This window comes from Lipophrys pholis, assembly GCF_963383615.2.
Source record: "Lipophrys pholis genome assembly, chromosome: 18".
NCBI classification, from domain to species: domain Eukaryota; kingdom Metazoa; phylum Chordata; class Actinopteri; order Blenniiformes; family Blenniidae; genus Lipophrys; species Lipophrys pholis.
The window spans coordinates 16,940,076-16,953,455 of NC_137646.1; the positions used below are offsets into that span (position 1 = coordinate 16,940,076).

Consider the following 13,380-nt stretch of genomic DNA (forward strand, 5'->3'; position numbering starts at 1 on the left):
TGCATCAAAGCAGAGTCATAGAAAGTTAATGTGTGGTTGGACAAGATGCACAAGCAACATGTAGGACTGCGACTCCACAAGACTTCGTGCAGACCCCTTTCCAGAAGTTGGGGAAGATCTATAGAGTGGAACCAGAGCATCAGGAGCCACTTCACATCAGATTGTTCAGTCGACTTCAGAAGTGTCTCTTGAAGTTAAAGGTGAGAGGACCCTTGAATGGTCCTTCCCGGCCCGCATGATGACCTTACTTGCAAAATATAGACATAGCTGTTTGCCATTTATCTATCATCCACACAAAATGGCAGAGACCTGAGCCAAAACGTCATTTCAATGACTCACAGCTATCTTGCTGTCGCTGAAGTGGACTGAGTATTAATAGTGAAACTGTGAGGGGCGTCGGGGCAAAAAAAATGTATTCTGAGAAATGTCAATCTCCTTGTAAACTTCACGCTGGAGAAAATGATTCAAAATCAATCTGCAGATTTGGAAAAGCAAATGACATAAAAATCCAAGTAATCCAAAGCTGCACATGGAAAATATGTTTTTTTTTTTTTTTTGTGTGTGTAAGTGTGGATATTTTTTGCAGTATTTTGCACTAGTTGGCATAGTTAAAACTAATCAAATCTGTGGCGCAAGCTGCATTGACATCCACTGCTGTGACTGCTGAAAGAAGTGTAACAGAAGTGGTCAGAGACTGCCCTCTTGCGGTCTGCAGGACTCACTGCATGCATTTTGAATACTTTCATTACTGTTTTTTTTTCTTTTTTCTTTGCAAACCCACCATGTGATGAACCACCCGTTCTCCCGAGTCCTCAAGATAGCGCCCAAAGGCCAGCACGTGACCACAGAAGACTGTCTCCATGTGATCACACCGCAGCCTTGCTGTGTGTGTGTGTGTGTGTGTGTGTGTGTGTGTGTGTGTGTGTGTGTGTGTGTGTGTGTGTGTGTGTGTGTGTGTGTGTGTGTGTGTGTGTGTGTGTGTGTGTGTGTGTGTGTGTGTGTGTGTGTGTGGCTAAAACAGGCCTCGCTTTTAAAAAGCACAATTGTGAGCTTATGATGCTGTTTAAAGATCTAAGATGTGATCTTTGCGCTTCATCGCGTCGCAGCAGCAGCTTGATCAACCCTCACTGCTTCATTTACGAGTTTTATTCAGATTCACCAGATGTGAAATAACATATAACACATAACCGACATTAGCCTGGAGTCGCACATGAAAGTTGCTTTATTGTAAAACGACGTACAGAAATCATTAGTGCAAATCAACTTACACAAGTTTTTAAAGACATCAAACTATCGGTTGTGGCTCATGTTGTTGGGGTTTGTTATTGTGCCGCTTCAACGTGGGTCCGATGTAGTTTTGAGGGTGTAAACATGAGGGTGACGTCACGTTCCGACCCCTGAGACACCGACCAGGTCGCTTCACTTAAATCACAATGGCTTTCTAAACATGACATTTCTGGTTTAATCAATCAGGAACTTGCGTCATCACTTTGACGCTTTCCACTCTTTCTTTTCAATATTTTACGCACCATTCTTCAAGGCAATAAGAAACATATACATCTTCAGTCAAATTCGCTGTATGAGTAGATAGAAGATATCTCAAAACGGAATGAAACCATTTGAGACAAATGACAAATTAGTGTCGTAGATGAACTTTTCAGCTGTGATTTTCTTCCCCTGTACATCCAACCACACATTCACTTAGTCATCAGTTCACTTGAATGTATTAAGAAGACATTTTTTTTTTAATTTTATTTAGACTTCCTTTACTGACCAGTCTTAAGAGTTGTAGATACAGCACTGTGATGATAAGTCATCTACCAACTATTTAAGATGCCAACATTTTGAGGTAATTCTTATAAAACATCTTGAGAAAACACTCAACTTGGCAATGCTCTATTGTTACAAAAAACAAACAAACAAACAAACAAAAAAAACAAAACATACTCTGCCATCTATAAAAATATAAAATATAAACTCCAGGGTCGAGGTTACTGCTTCTTGAAAACCCTCTTGGCGTCCACCCCTTCGTAGTTGTAGGTCTGCAGGGGGAAAACACAAAGGCACGGTTTGTTTACGGAGGCTTTTATTGAGACGAAGCTGCGGTGATTAGTAAGTTACGTCGGTGCCAAGTTGAGACGGACGTCAGCCACTTGAACCCACTGACCTGCACCAGCTCTCCGCCCACCAAGGATCTGGTGGTGGTCAGGACCTTGCTGTTGTCTTTCCTGGTGAATTTGCCTTTCAGCATGTCGCCCTCCATCTCCCACGTACCCTGAGGTGAAAAAATACACAGTTGGTACGAAGCATTCTTCTTACAGTAGCGTCTGTTTAACTCGGTTCAGTGTTTCATTGCTTTAGATTCCAGTCGAGCCGTTTTTCATCTGGTCCTTCTATATGTGGGGCAGTAACAGCCTATAGGGGAAGTGAACCACGTAAGATATGGAAATTGTGGACTAATGGAACGATTCTCGACAACAAACTTAACCTTTGAAACCGACCCGCTTTGCGCGGAGGCTCATCAGCCGATGTACTTTTCTTAAAAGCTCCACGGTTTAAACGTTTATTAACTTTTAACTGCATCTGCTGGTTTGGACTTTTGTCTTGTGGGAATAATGAGCAGGCTGTTGAGCTCTGCCAAAATGTGCACGTGCGCGCGCGCACGCACACACACACACACACACACACACACACACACACACACACACACACACACACACACACACACACACACACACACACACACACACACACACACAGAGAGAAAATGTTGGCAAGAAACCCTCAATGGCCTCGCTGACCTGCTCAAAATGAGGTCTGTGAAGAGGCCAGACTGAGCCTGCAGACCCCCTACGCCCCCTGGATGCACATACCTGAAGCCCACATGCAGCTGGCATCTGGGCGTCAGGCAACAACAACAACAACAACAACAACAACAACAAAAAGGAGCTCATTCATCCCTGTAGAGTGATTTTATATATTTGTTGTCTCATGTACGGATGTTCTGGTTTTAATTTGCCTCTCAAACTAATTGCCCTCCCTGGGGGACAATAAGTATTGACTTAAAGTTTGCTGGTTTGAACCAAACTACTAAAGAGACGAGGTGGTTGAAATTCATGATCCATGATTTCTTGTCCTGCCTGGAAACCGCATCCTCTTACGTTAGTCCCGCTGCAGCGTCTCCCACTGCAGCCTTACTTTGACTTTAGCATTATTCTGCGACTTGAGCTTCACCCACCGACACTTCGGTGCCATCAGCCAGGGTGTAGTCGAAGGGGACGCCCAGCGTGAAGTCGATGTCTTTGGTGCGGAAAGTGCTGGACTCCTTGACGTGGAACTTGTCCCCGGTTTGCTCGATGGTGATCTTGAGGTTGTCGTGTTCTGCCAGCTTGCGTTTCATGACATTAATGCCTATTGGGATGGAGAAGTAAAATATTGTTGCCGGCTTTGCCGCGTTCAAAGAAACAAGTCAACCTCGATGGGGAAGTCCTGCATTGACACTTTAAGTGTTATATAGCATGACCAAGTACGCTGACAGAGGCTGTTGGTACAGATAATGTAAAAGTTATGAACACTTTCCAGCCATGCCGGACCATAAGAAGACTCATGACACGTCAGTTGCAGAGCAAGATTTAAGTCGCCAATTAACAGAGGACTCACTCATCACAGACGACTCACCCATTTCCTCCATGAACTTGTCGTAGTTCTCACTGCGGTCGACCTTCCAGGTTCCATTAAACGCCATGGCTGCGGGGCTCGTCTGGGCTGAAGGCAGGACGGTGATGAAGCACTAGCAGAGCGTGGGATTGCAAAATGCCCACTGGCCTCCCTTTTATACCCACCCCCCCTCCCCTCTCACTATCACCCCCACCCTCTCCATCCCCGCTCCGTGCTGGCACGGGAGATGCCCTTCTTTATCTCACTGATTATCTGTCTGCTGATGTGTGGCCATTAAAAAAAAAAAAAAAAACAATAAAAAAAAACAAAAAAAAACTGTGTCAAATGTAGGGCGATTGCTGCACGACCTCGAGGTCACGCTGATAAATAGCTGCAGGGCAACTCCCCTCCGCCGATCTGGCACGGATGAACACTGTGGCACTGTTCCGTGGGAGAAAGAGACGAAACACAAAGCGGGAGCTGTTTGTATGGTTGCCCATGGCAGTCGCTCCACCGAGCCCCTCTCGCTGTTGCTCAGTCTCTCCTTTGTCACTTTGGTTGTGCTTGGCATGAGAACGACTCGCTGTGTGACAGTGACAACCTGAGCTGGCGTTCTCGGCGCAGAAGCAGAACCAAAAGTTTAGAAAAAAAACAAAACAAAAAAAAACTGTCCCAAGTGACTGGATGTGTTTGTGAAGTTCTGGTCGCTTTGATTGAGATGTGATTTGTAAGATTTATCATTCCAGGCAGAGGAGGAAATCACTTTAGAAAGATAGTTCCTGTATTGTGTCGCTCCATCAAACAATAAAGGTAAATGTCTCTCCTTCATCGGGTTCCTCTGATTAAAATTGATGGATACGTTTTAGTTCCAGGTGAAGCAACTTGAGTTTTAACACTTCATCAGTTTGCTGTTGACTACAAATCTGTCTTCATCATTGAAGAGAGCGATCTGTCTGCTTTCAGAAGCTTTTGTGGCGATGAAGCACTTTGGTTTGTTTAGCATGAAAACTATCTGATGATACAGGTTGTACAACAGAGTTTAAATGAGGATCGTCAAGTATATTTACACTTGATAGGGTGATACCACTGCAGCACAGGGGTTTTCTCAGTGTTGAAGGACGTCCTCGGGGGGACGTCAGGTGAATTCTGACCCCTTAAATGTTTTGAAGATGGAAAAAAAAACCTGTGAACTTAGTTGTAATAGAAATAAAATAAAATTATGCCAGGAAAACTATAATTGTAGCAGTAATGACAGATTTAGACAGACTTATCAGGTATTTTGAATGGAAGCGTTGAACTGGTACAAGAAGATTTGCTCCCTGCTTTGTCTACGTGTCACCGCTGCTGACAGTATCAAAACAATAGAAAGTCTGGAAACGACACATTACTTGGCGTGAGAGGAGAAATGTGGAGCGTGAGAGTTGGGGGGGTTGTGCAATGCGGTTTAAACTCTATGTGTGTGTGGGGGGGGGGCTTCTCCTCCAGAGCTGACCCCCCCCCCCCTGCTCCACCCGCTACTGTGAATTTAATTATGTCACTCTGCAAGCACAACTTCAACCAACTGATATTTAAAACCTGTAAGTTTTCTAAATGATGTTTCCTGCAAAGTAACACATGCATTTTTAAATATAGTTTAGTGGTACTATTAATACGGCTATGATACAACTAAAGTCTGTCCTGAAATCAGTTTGTGTAGATTCCTTTCACATCCTAGTTGTTTTTACATGAAAGGAGTTTTCATGAGAGAACTCTACAAGTCTCGGGCTGCCAAGTCGTTTAATACCACTTTCTGCCACATGGTGGCGTAAGTCAGTCAGTACAACAGAAAGAAAAAGGAAACGGCTCCAGCTTTTTGTATTTTCTACACAAAAATCCCTTTAAAACATGACCTTGCGAGACCCGTTTAGATCATCTCCACCAATCAAACAGAGAAACAGTGATTATTGTTTCTTTCTTTTGTTTGTTTGTTTTTAGAGGTTTTTCTTTTGTTTTTTTTAAAGTTCCCAACCTCTCCCTTTATCAAACTTTCCAAATGGAAAAAGAAATCCCCATTGTCATACCAACAAACTGTCATGTCTCACACATTATATGTGACTGAGCAACAACATTTCGTTTATGGAAAATATAAATATTTTAGAGTTTAAGAAGAAACAGTTATCACTGTGTTAATGGTAAACTAATCGATGATAACTATCTCTAGTTATATAACCTAACAGGATATTACAGCTGTTTTTTTTTTTTACAGCTGCTATTAAACCCACATCGTACTTTGACTTTTCTTTATTGAGCTCACCAGATCGAGTGCACTGTAGGTTAAAGCTGTGATCAGGACAGATGGAATAACACTTTTATATAATTGTTTTGTTGATTGTAAAAGCCCTCCCTGTTTGCCAGTTGTTTATGATCAGTGTGTTGTGAACATATCGATATCTCTGACGAAAATCACGGGTTATATTTCACACAGTGATAACACGCACTGATATCACTCTCGTTATAGTCATCTAATGAACCATGAACATTTTTCCACCCTGCCTTGATGACTGATTAGTCATAAAACAAGTCTTAAAAGAAAACCTGCAGTTGAATCAGTTACATACAGAGCCCTACATGACCTCGGACATATAACTTTAAATTGTGGCCAGAAATGACTATCTAATGTCCACAAATCAATATTTTATGGTCACAAATAACTATTATTACTATTTTGTGGCGTCAAATTAAAATATCATGGCTTCAACTTACTATTTGGTGGTCTGAAATGACTATTTCGTGGCCCCAAATTACTATTTTCAGTCCACAAGATAGTATTTCTTGGCCAGAAAATATTCATTTGGGGCCACAATTTAAAGTTTGATTTCGGATGTCATCTCTTGGACACAGAAGCCGCCAGCACAAACGCACTCACTCACTCACTCACTCACTCACTCACTCACTCACTCACTCACTCACTCACTCACTCACTCACTCATGTACATATTAAGTGAATGTATTAAGTGATACTCAGCTAATACACTGGGAGGAGTTTGCATGTTCTCCCTGGGCATACGTGGGTTTTCTTCAAGAGTTCTGTATTTGCCACGCGATCCAGGAGCCATGAGTCCATTTTTATTTGTGTCACTAAATTGCCAGTGACTCCGAGTGCGACTGTCTGTCTCCATGGCAACATATTCTAAGTTGCTGTCAGTGTGTTGATTTCTGTTTGACCATAAGTTGCACAAAGCAGTGTAGAACGTAGATTTATAGAAGATTCTTCTGTATCTATAAAGACATAGAAGAATTTCAAGTGTTGTGTGTAAAAGAATAGTGACATAATTTGACTAGATGTATGTAAAATATGAGAGCAAAACTTCATCTCTATGAAATTCTACATCTTTCATCAAATTTGCAGATCATTGGACTTTTAGTTTATCTGATTGGAATTCGTTTTGAACATAGTTTAAAGCTCCTGCACTCACTCCTCCATAGACATAATATGGTTGTACCTACTGACTATTTAGCTCCATCTAGTGGGCCCTTCACGCACCTGCTGAATGAAGATTTGGGTTAGACCTTTCAGGAGTTGCACTTCAGGGACTCTTGGCTCAGTTAAAAAATGCAACAGACTGAACTATTTGCATATATTTCAAAGCAATCCCACAAGAAGAAGTTGATCTTTTAAACATACTAAAAAGGTAAATCGAGTTTTGCATTTTCTTTTTTTTTTCCTAGTAAGATCCACTTTTTCTTTTTTTCCCCAGCCAGACAAACCTTACCACAGTAGGCAGTGAAATCCCCTTCACATGCATACATACTGTAAGAATACAAGAAAAAAAAAAACCCAATCCTGGCCTAAATATATCCTCCGTACCCGGTGACTCTGGAGAGCTAAGTGAAAGTCAATATTATCGAGGCTCAGCAATGAGGCAATATTTGAATTTCAGATGAGTCTCAGACAGTGGAGAAAGAAAGCATTCAGTCACCCAGACAAGAGGCTACGCGGATGATGAAGAAGCGTGTGCCTGACACGGCACTGACAAATAGTCCCGGACACTATGCTGAAAGAGAAACACTGTTTCCGCGAGGGGGGAAATGGGATAATTGATCCAAATTAGGAAAGAGTGACCCAGAGCACTTTGTGAGAATCAGTGCGAAGCAGAATGTGAGTCGTGTTAATGCATCACCTCCAACAAGGTAGGAACTCGGTGTCCTGCCCGTTTAAATCTAACAATGCACACTGAGCTGATGCTATGGACAGAATTACTGAAAGTCGGCAGCAGCTGCTTTTTGAAAACTTTAATTTGTGTCCCCCCCTCGCAGTACTTGTAATGTTTTACAGCATTCTGAATACAAATCACTGCTAAATTCCAGGCTCCCGCCAAAATCATAAATTGTAATCTTAATTGTTGGCTGTCTTCTCGGTAATAGCTTCTCCCGTATCTCCCCTATTCAGTGGTTCACCCTTCCATATTTATTTTCCTGCGTTGACGGTGCGTTCCAGCTCTGAGTGGGGGATTACACGCCTGGCTTGGCCTACATCCTACAGCTTCTGCAGACACTGCCGTTGCCACCCACCACACCAACCTCTGCAGCCCCCCGGGAGGGGGGGGGGGGGGGGGGCTACCAGCATGGCTTGGCTGTGGGCTCGCAAATGATCCAGCACCAGGCGCCATGCTGTGCCACCCCTCAAGCAAAACCCCAAAACACCCCCCTCCCCCGAGGGCAAGCCTGTATACAGTAACCGCAACTGAGCTGCAACATTGTTCTACAGTGTGTGGAGGATGTGGAGATGCTGGTTTTCGATCTGAACATGAGTGGGAGCTGCATTAAGACCAGCATGCTGCCGTGCAGGACACAGGTCGACAGGTTCAACTTGTAGAATTAGCCGCCGAGAAGTTGAACATTTTACCTGTTGTCAGCGCCACAGTTGCTCCATAGAGGCCTCACGTCTTTCAACTGGACTGACAGATTGTAAGAAAGGTATCTTTATAAAGGTGACGATGATGATGGTTTGGCTGCTAATTTTCGGTCCTGATTCAAGAGTCGCACAAGTTTTATATCAAATTCCCTTCTTGACGCCAACCCCCAAATTCAAACCTTGACCTCTGACTCACCAGCTCGTTGCTCTGATCGACACCACGAGAGCAGCTTAGGGCAAGTTTCACCAAATAAAATGTGTCTCGAGCCAGGAGAATACAGTATAGACTGGGAGCCATGCCGGTTGCGTTTCCCCCCGTTTACACGGGGAAGTAGTCGGAGCATTTAAAAGAAAAAGTTCCGCTTTTTGAGCCGTTTTCAAAAAGTTGCATTTTCAGCGTCACCCAGCGCCGTTGTCATCTAAACAACCCAAAACAACATTTATGTTTTCACTTGAAAACATCGTGTAACCATTCCTCCCATTTCCCGTCAGTATGACTGTGTAGCCATTTTGAATGCTTTCAACGCTTCGGCTATTTTTTCTGATTTAGCAGTTTCTAATGATTTTATCAGTTTTGCCATTCGTCGAATGTTATTTTGTTGTTTTAGCAATTTTCGCCGTTTTAGCCAATTTGTCCTTTCAGAAATGTCATCTCTTTCCTTTTTAGCCATTGTTTTAACCATTTTATCTGTCAGCTGCTTTCATTTTAACTGTTTCTCTCAGCTCTTTCTCCAGCCGTTTCTTATAATTTCAGCTACTTTAACGGTTTCCACATGATGTTTTGCTTGTTCCTCTCCACAAAGCAAACGTACAGATAAATCAGCATCCATGGCAGTGAAATCAAATGAGCCTGTCCACGTTGAATAAGTATTTTCCGCCGAGACCTTTATTTCTTTGTGTTTAATCATGGTTCATTTACAGAGAGAAACCCATCTTTTATCAATTAAACCGTTCTTTCATTTAATTGTCTCTTTTGCCACATTGAAATTACCAGGTGTGCAAAAATAAAAACAAGATGAATATGTTCCTTCACGGATCATTCTGTGGAAGCTTGAGGGAGCCACTACAGAGACGCCGTAGACGAGGCTGATGAATATTAATCTGTCCTCAGGACCACCACTGCCCCAACCTTTTTAAAGGTATTGTATGTTAAAAAAAAAAGGGTAATACTGCTTTTCAGCACTGGGGGTGACAGTGAGTCACTTCTTTCACTGACACTTCTTCTAAAAATCTTATTTATGTAGGTATATAAGTATTGGCATTTAAAAGTGAATGAAATATATGAAATAAAAAGGTTATTTATCATTTGATATATAAAAATAAGCATGAACCCTTTGTAGGGCAATAGGGGGGCATATAAATGGACATAGATTATAGTTGTTAGATACGATTTATACATTAACATTGTTGGAAAGTGCAACCCAGAAAAGAAAGTCTAGACTATATATATTTACCTTTGTCACTGGATCTCGATCAACTATTCTATCACATCCTAGGACCTGGGTGTTGCTGAGTGCTACGGTTGAATGATCATATTTTCTTTGTTTCTAGGAGGTGTGGAAGTCACTAAATATGGTCACACGCCACAAAATGTGTGAAAGTATCAGTACGCGATGAGCATTTCTGTCAAATTGCAATCCAGTTTTCATAATGGCTGCAGGCCCGATCCACATTTCTGATGATCCTCAATGTTGAAAATGCAATAAGAGCATGAAGGTGTTTTTAATTGCTGTGTTGGACTGTTCTTGTTTCAACAAACAAAAATATTAAACAAAAATAAAACAAAACACCTGTGATAATACAACATGTGTTTTAGCAATATTCAATTTAGCTACTTAAGCACATGTTCTTAGGGAAAAAGGATTGTTATACCCTAAGGATGAACATGTTATTTCATACCACTTTAGCATTTTAAACAGGCTTAAAGTTGACCGTGTTGACTCGAGTAGTCTGAGCTGATTTAGGATTGTTTTTTCACCGCCTGAAATCAAAGCCCTGTCTGAGTTACTCCAACATCTCGACAGGGGAAGCGGATGAAATTGAACCCCCTCTAGAAAGTTGCCGATTTGAAATGAAATTCCAATATCAAAGTTTTTCTCGGAATCTACCAATTTATGCGCTCTGAGTACACCGACGGAAGCATCAAACAGCGCAACGGGGAAGCAGACAGAATAGCTAATAATCAGGCTCACCAGGAGGCTCGTGGTCATTACTGAGGATTGTCTTGAAGTTTTTTTTTTTTTTTTTTTTGGTAGCTTTACAGATAATCTCGCTACAGTAATTCTGGTGCAGGATCGCCCGAAACAGCGGCTAATTATTGCAGCGAGGCCAAACGCAGGCCGGCAGAGTGAGAGCCGAGCAGCAGAAATTAGAAATGAGATAACCATTTTCCATCTGCGGGTACATAAATACAGTAAATACCACTGCTTATTGGGTTTCTCAGTAGGGGAGAAGCTACTGACCTTATCATATAAGATGCAGTGGTGAGTTGTGCTATTATCTCCAGTAATGAAGCTGTGAAATGTATGGCTGTGAGACTGGAGGCTGTAAATGTAATGCCGACTAGAGAGAGAGGGGGGGGGCTGCTCTGTGACTTCGCTGAAGATTAATGCACCATCTCCAGCTGCACAAACTACTAAATGTGTCATTTCCTGTATGTTTTTTCTGTTAGCGCTTGACTGACTCCTCACAGAAATGATTTTTAATGAGACTTGCCACAAATTTAAATGGATCTTTTGCTGGCTGGTGTGTCCTGATTACAAAGTTTGCACAAAATTGGTAAGTTTTAAAAAAAAAATTTTTTTAATTTAAAATCCCCCCCTCCTCTCCGAAGCTGCGTTCCTCTATGCAAATGCTCCTTTAAAATGGCACAAGTCGTATTGTAGTACCCGGAGAAGGTCCCCGGAGTTCAGCGGCGAATGTAAAACATGGAGCCACGATTCCCACACTCCTGCTTGATTGAAGAGATGTTAATTACAATCATCTCATCTCCTTTGGTTGATTTTAATTTGCACTCGGTGCATTTGACCCAATTTCCTTTTAATGAAGTTGGCATTTTCAGTAAAGTTCAGAAGCCCCGAACTGCTTTTTCGGTGGGGAGACAACTTCGGCGGCGAGTTCACTGTCGTGTGTCATTGTTCAAAACGCTGTAAATGTCAACGCCGCTTTTGTGAGTCTCGGAACAACTTAACACCTCCTCTGCCCCATGCAGATGAATGAATTACTCCATCCAGCATCTGGGCAAACAAACCGGGGCTTGTTGTAATGTGTGCGGCTGCCAACCTTCGACCCGCCTCGTTCAAGTACTCAACTGTCATCAATAGCCCGCTTGTTTAGCAAATCCTCCACAATTACTCTTCGGCGGGGTATAAGGTGACTGTCCCCCCGCATTGTGTAAGTCATATTCTGTGACAAATGTCTTCATTCTCACCAGTTTTTATAACGCCCTGGCAGGACTTCCCACCTAATCTTGACACTTCCTCTCCTCAGTCGCTGAGGGTTTTTTTTTTTGTGCCGTGAGGACGAACTCTAAGCTCTTAATTGCAGGTGGTTGTGTGTGTACGCTTTTCTCAATCCCAGCCCCCTTTTGTTCAGGAGAAACAAAGGTTCCCTTTTTTTTCTCTCGCTCTCTCTCTCTCTCTCTCTCTCTCGCTCTCTCTCTCTCTCTTTTTTTTTTTCTCCTTCCCCTCCCTGCCTTGACTCTCAGAAGTAGTGTGGGGATGCCGAAAGGATTAAGTCAACATTTCTCATGACCTCTCGGGCCCGAGGTTGAAGTGGGAGCCCTGCGCAGCGCTAACAAATGGCGGTTTTATCAGCGGCGCACAGCGGGGGGGGGGACGACCAAAATACACTGCAACAAAGCTGGACGTTGGCGCTTCACAGACAAAGCCTCCCAGTTTTATTGTGCCGCTTGGAATCGGAGCAGTCAACGTTCACACATCTCCTGAAAACAGTAATCAGGTGCTGATAAAATTCTGCACGCAGCGACTCTGGAAATCTCTCCCGCTGAGACCCAATGAGTCATTCTGCACGGAGCGGGCTGCTACTGTTAACCGTTGTTGTTCATTTGTTTCCCATTACAGAAGCTCCATTTTAGCTAATTAGTCTTGACAGTAACTTTTCCCTGCGGCGTTGATTAGATCTAATTAATGACTGCAGGCAAGATGGAGGACGGCAGCCCTGAAGGAGACATTTTCACACATCAATGAGTCATTGAAACTCTTCTTTTTTTGACTCTACTATCCCCCCCCCCCCTATTGTCTGAAAAGCTGAATTGATATTCTCCTCATAAGCTGCGGGTTTTCTGGTCTCATAGCATCATTTTATGGCATCTGTTGAGTTAACACAATTTACACCACCAACTCCACTAAATGAATATGAATCAAGTGATTTTTTTTTTTCCTGTACATTTTATCTGTAAGCTTTCTTTCAACCCAACTTTTTTTTCTTTTTTTTTTTTGGTTTACTGCATCATCCAGTCATAATCTTTCTGTTGTAACTCATCCCCGAGCTGCCCGCCACATCCCGAAAACGTAGAGTGGAGAGCTTAAGGGGATTAGATCTGAGGTGAATGTCTCACAGGAAAACGCCATGCGAAACGCTCGGCGTGTTTCAGGGGAGCAGATCGTCCCGCACAATCTGATTAGCAGTGTGAAAATGCGTCTTATCTGTGATTATTTGAAACCTCCATACAAATACAGCAATAGCCAGGGAGAGAGAGAGAGAGAGAGAGAGCGGGAACGAGGGAGAGATTAGATGATTAAAGTACAGATGGATTTCGTCACGTATTTACAGCTGGCAACAAGCCACAAGAATAGTTTTTCCGCCCT

The 13,380-nt window shown here is 42.7% G+C and overlaps 1 protein-coding gene across 1 annotated transcript; it reads right to left on the bottom strand.

Moving 5' to 3' along the window:
* Positions 1-1,133: 1,133 nt before the first annotated feature.
* On the bottom strand, positions 1,134-3,836 carry LOC308123697 (fatty acid-binding protein, intestinal-like). The gene is made up of 4 exons (XM_080486318.1): positions 3,679-3,836; positions 3,239-3,411; positions 2,168-2,275; positions 1,134-2,042 (listed from the first exon to the last, which is right to left on the bottom strand). Exons 1-4 carry the CDS (start codon positions 3,743-3,745, stop codon positions 1,992-1,994), a joined length of 399 nt encoding a protein of 132 aa, XP_080342444.1. The 5' UTR covers positions 3,746-3,836; the 3' UTR covers positions 1,134-1,991.
* Between the last annotated feature and the right edge of the window lie 9,544 nt (positions 3,837-13,380).

Bases quoted from the DNA above. Each gene is read 5' to 3' on its own strand.
- LOC308123697 (XM_080486318.1), bottom strand. From the start codon at position 3,745: ATGGCGTTTAATGGAACCTGGAAGGTCGACCGCAGTGAGAACTACGAC. The intron at 3,412-3,678 runs GTGAGTCGTCTG...CCATCCCAATAG, and splicing joins CAAGTTCATGGAGGAAATGG to GCATTAATGTCATGAAACGC. The intron at 2,276-3,238 runs GTGGGTGAAGCT...TTTTCACCTCAG, and splicing joins CTGATGGCACCGAAGTGTCG to GGTACGTGGGAGATGGAGGG.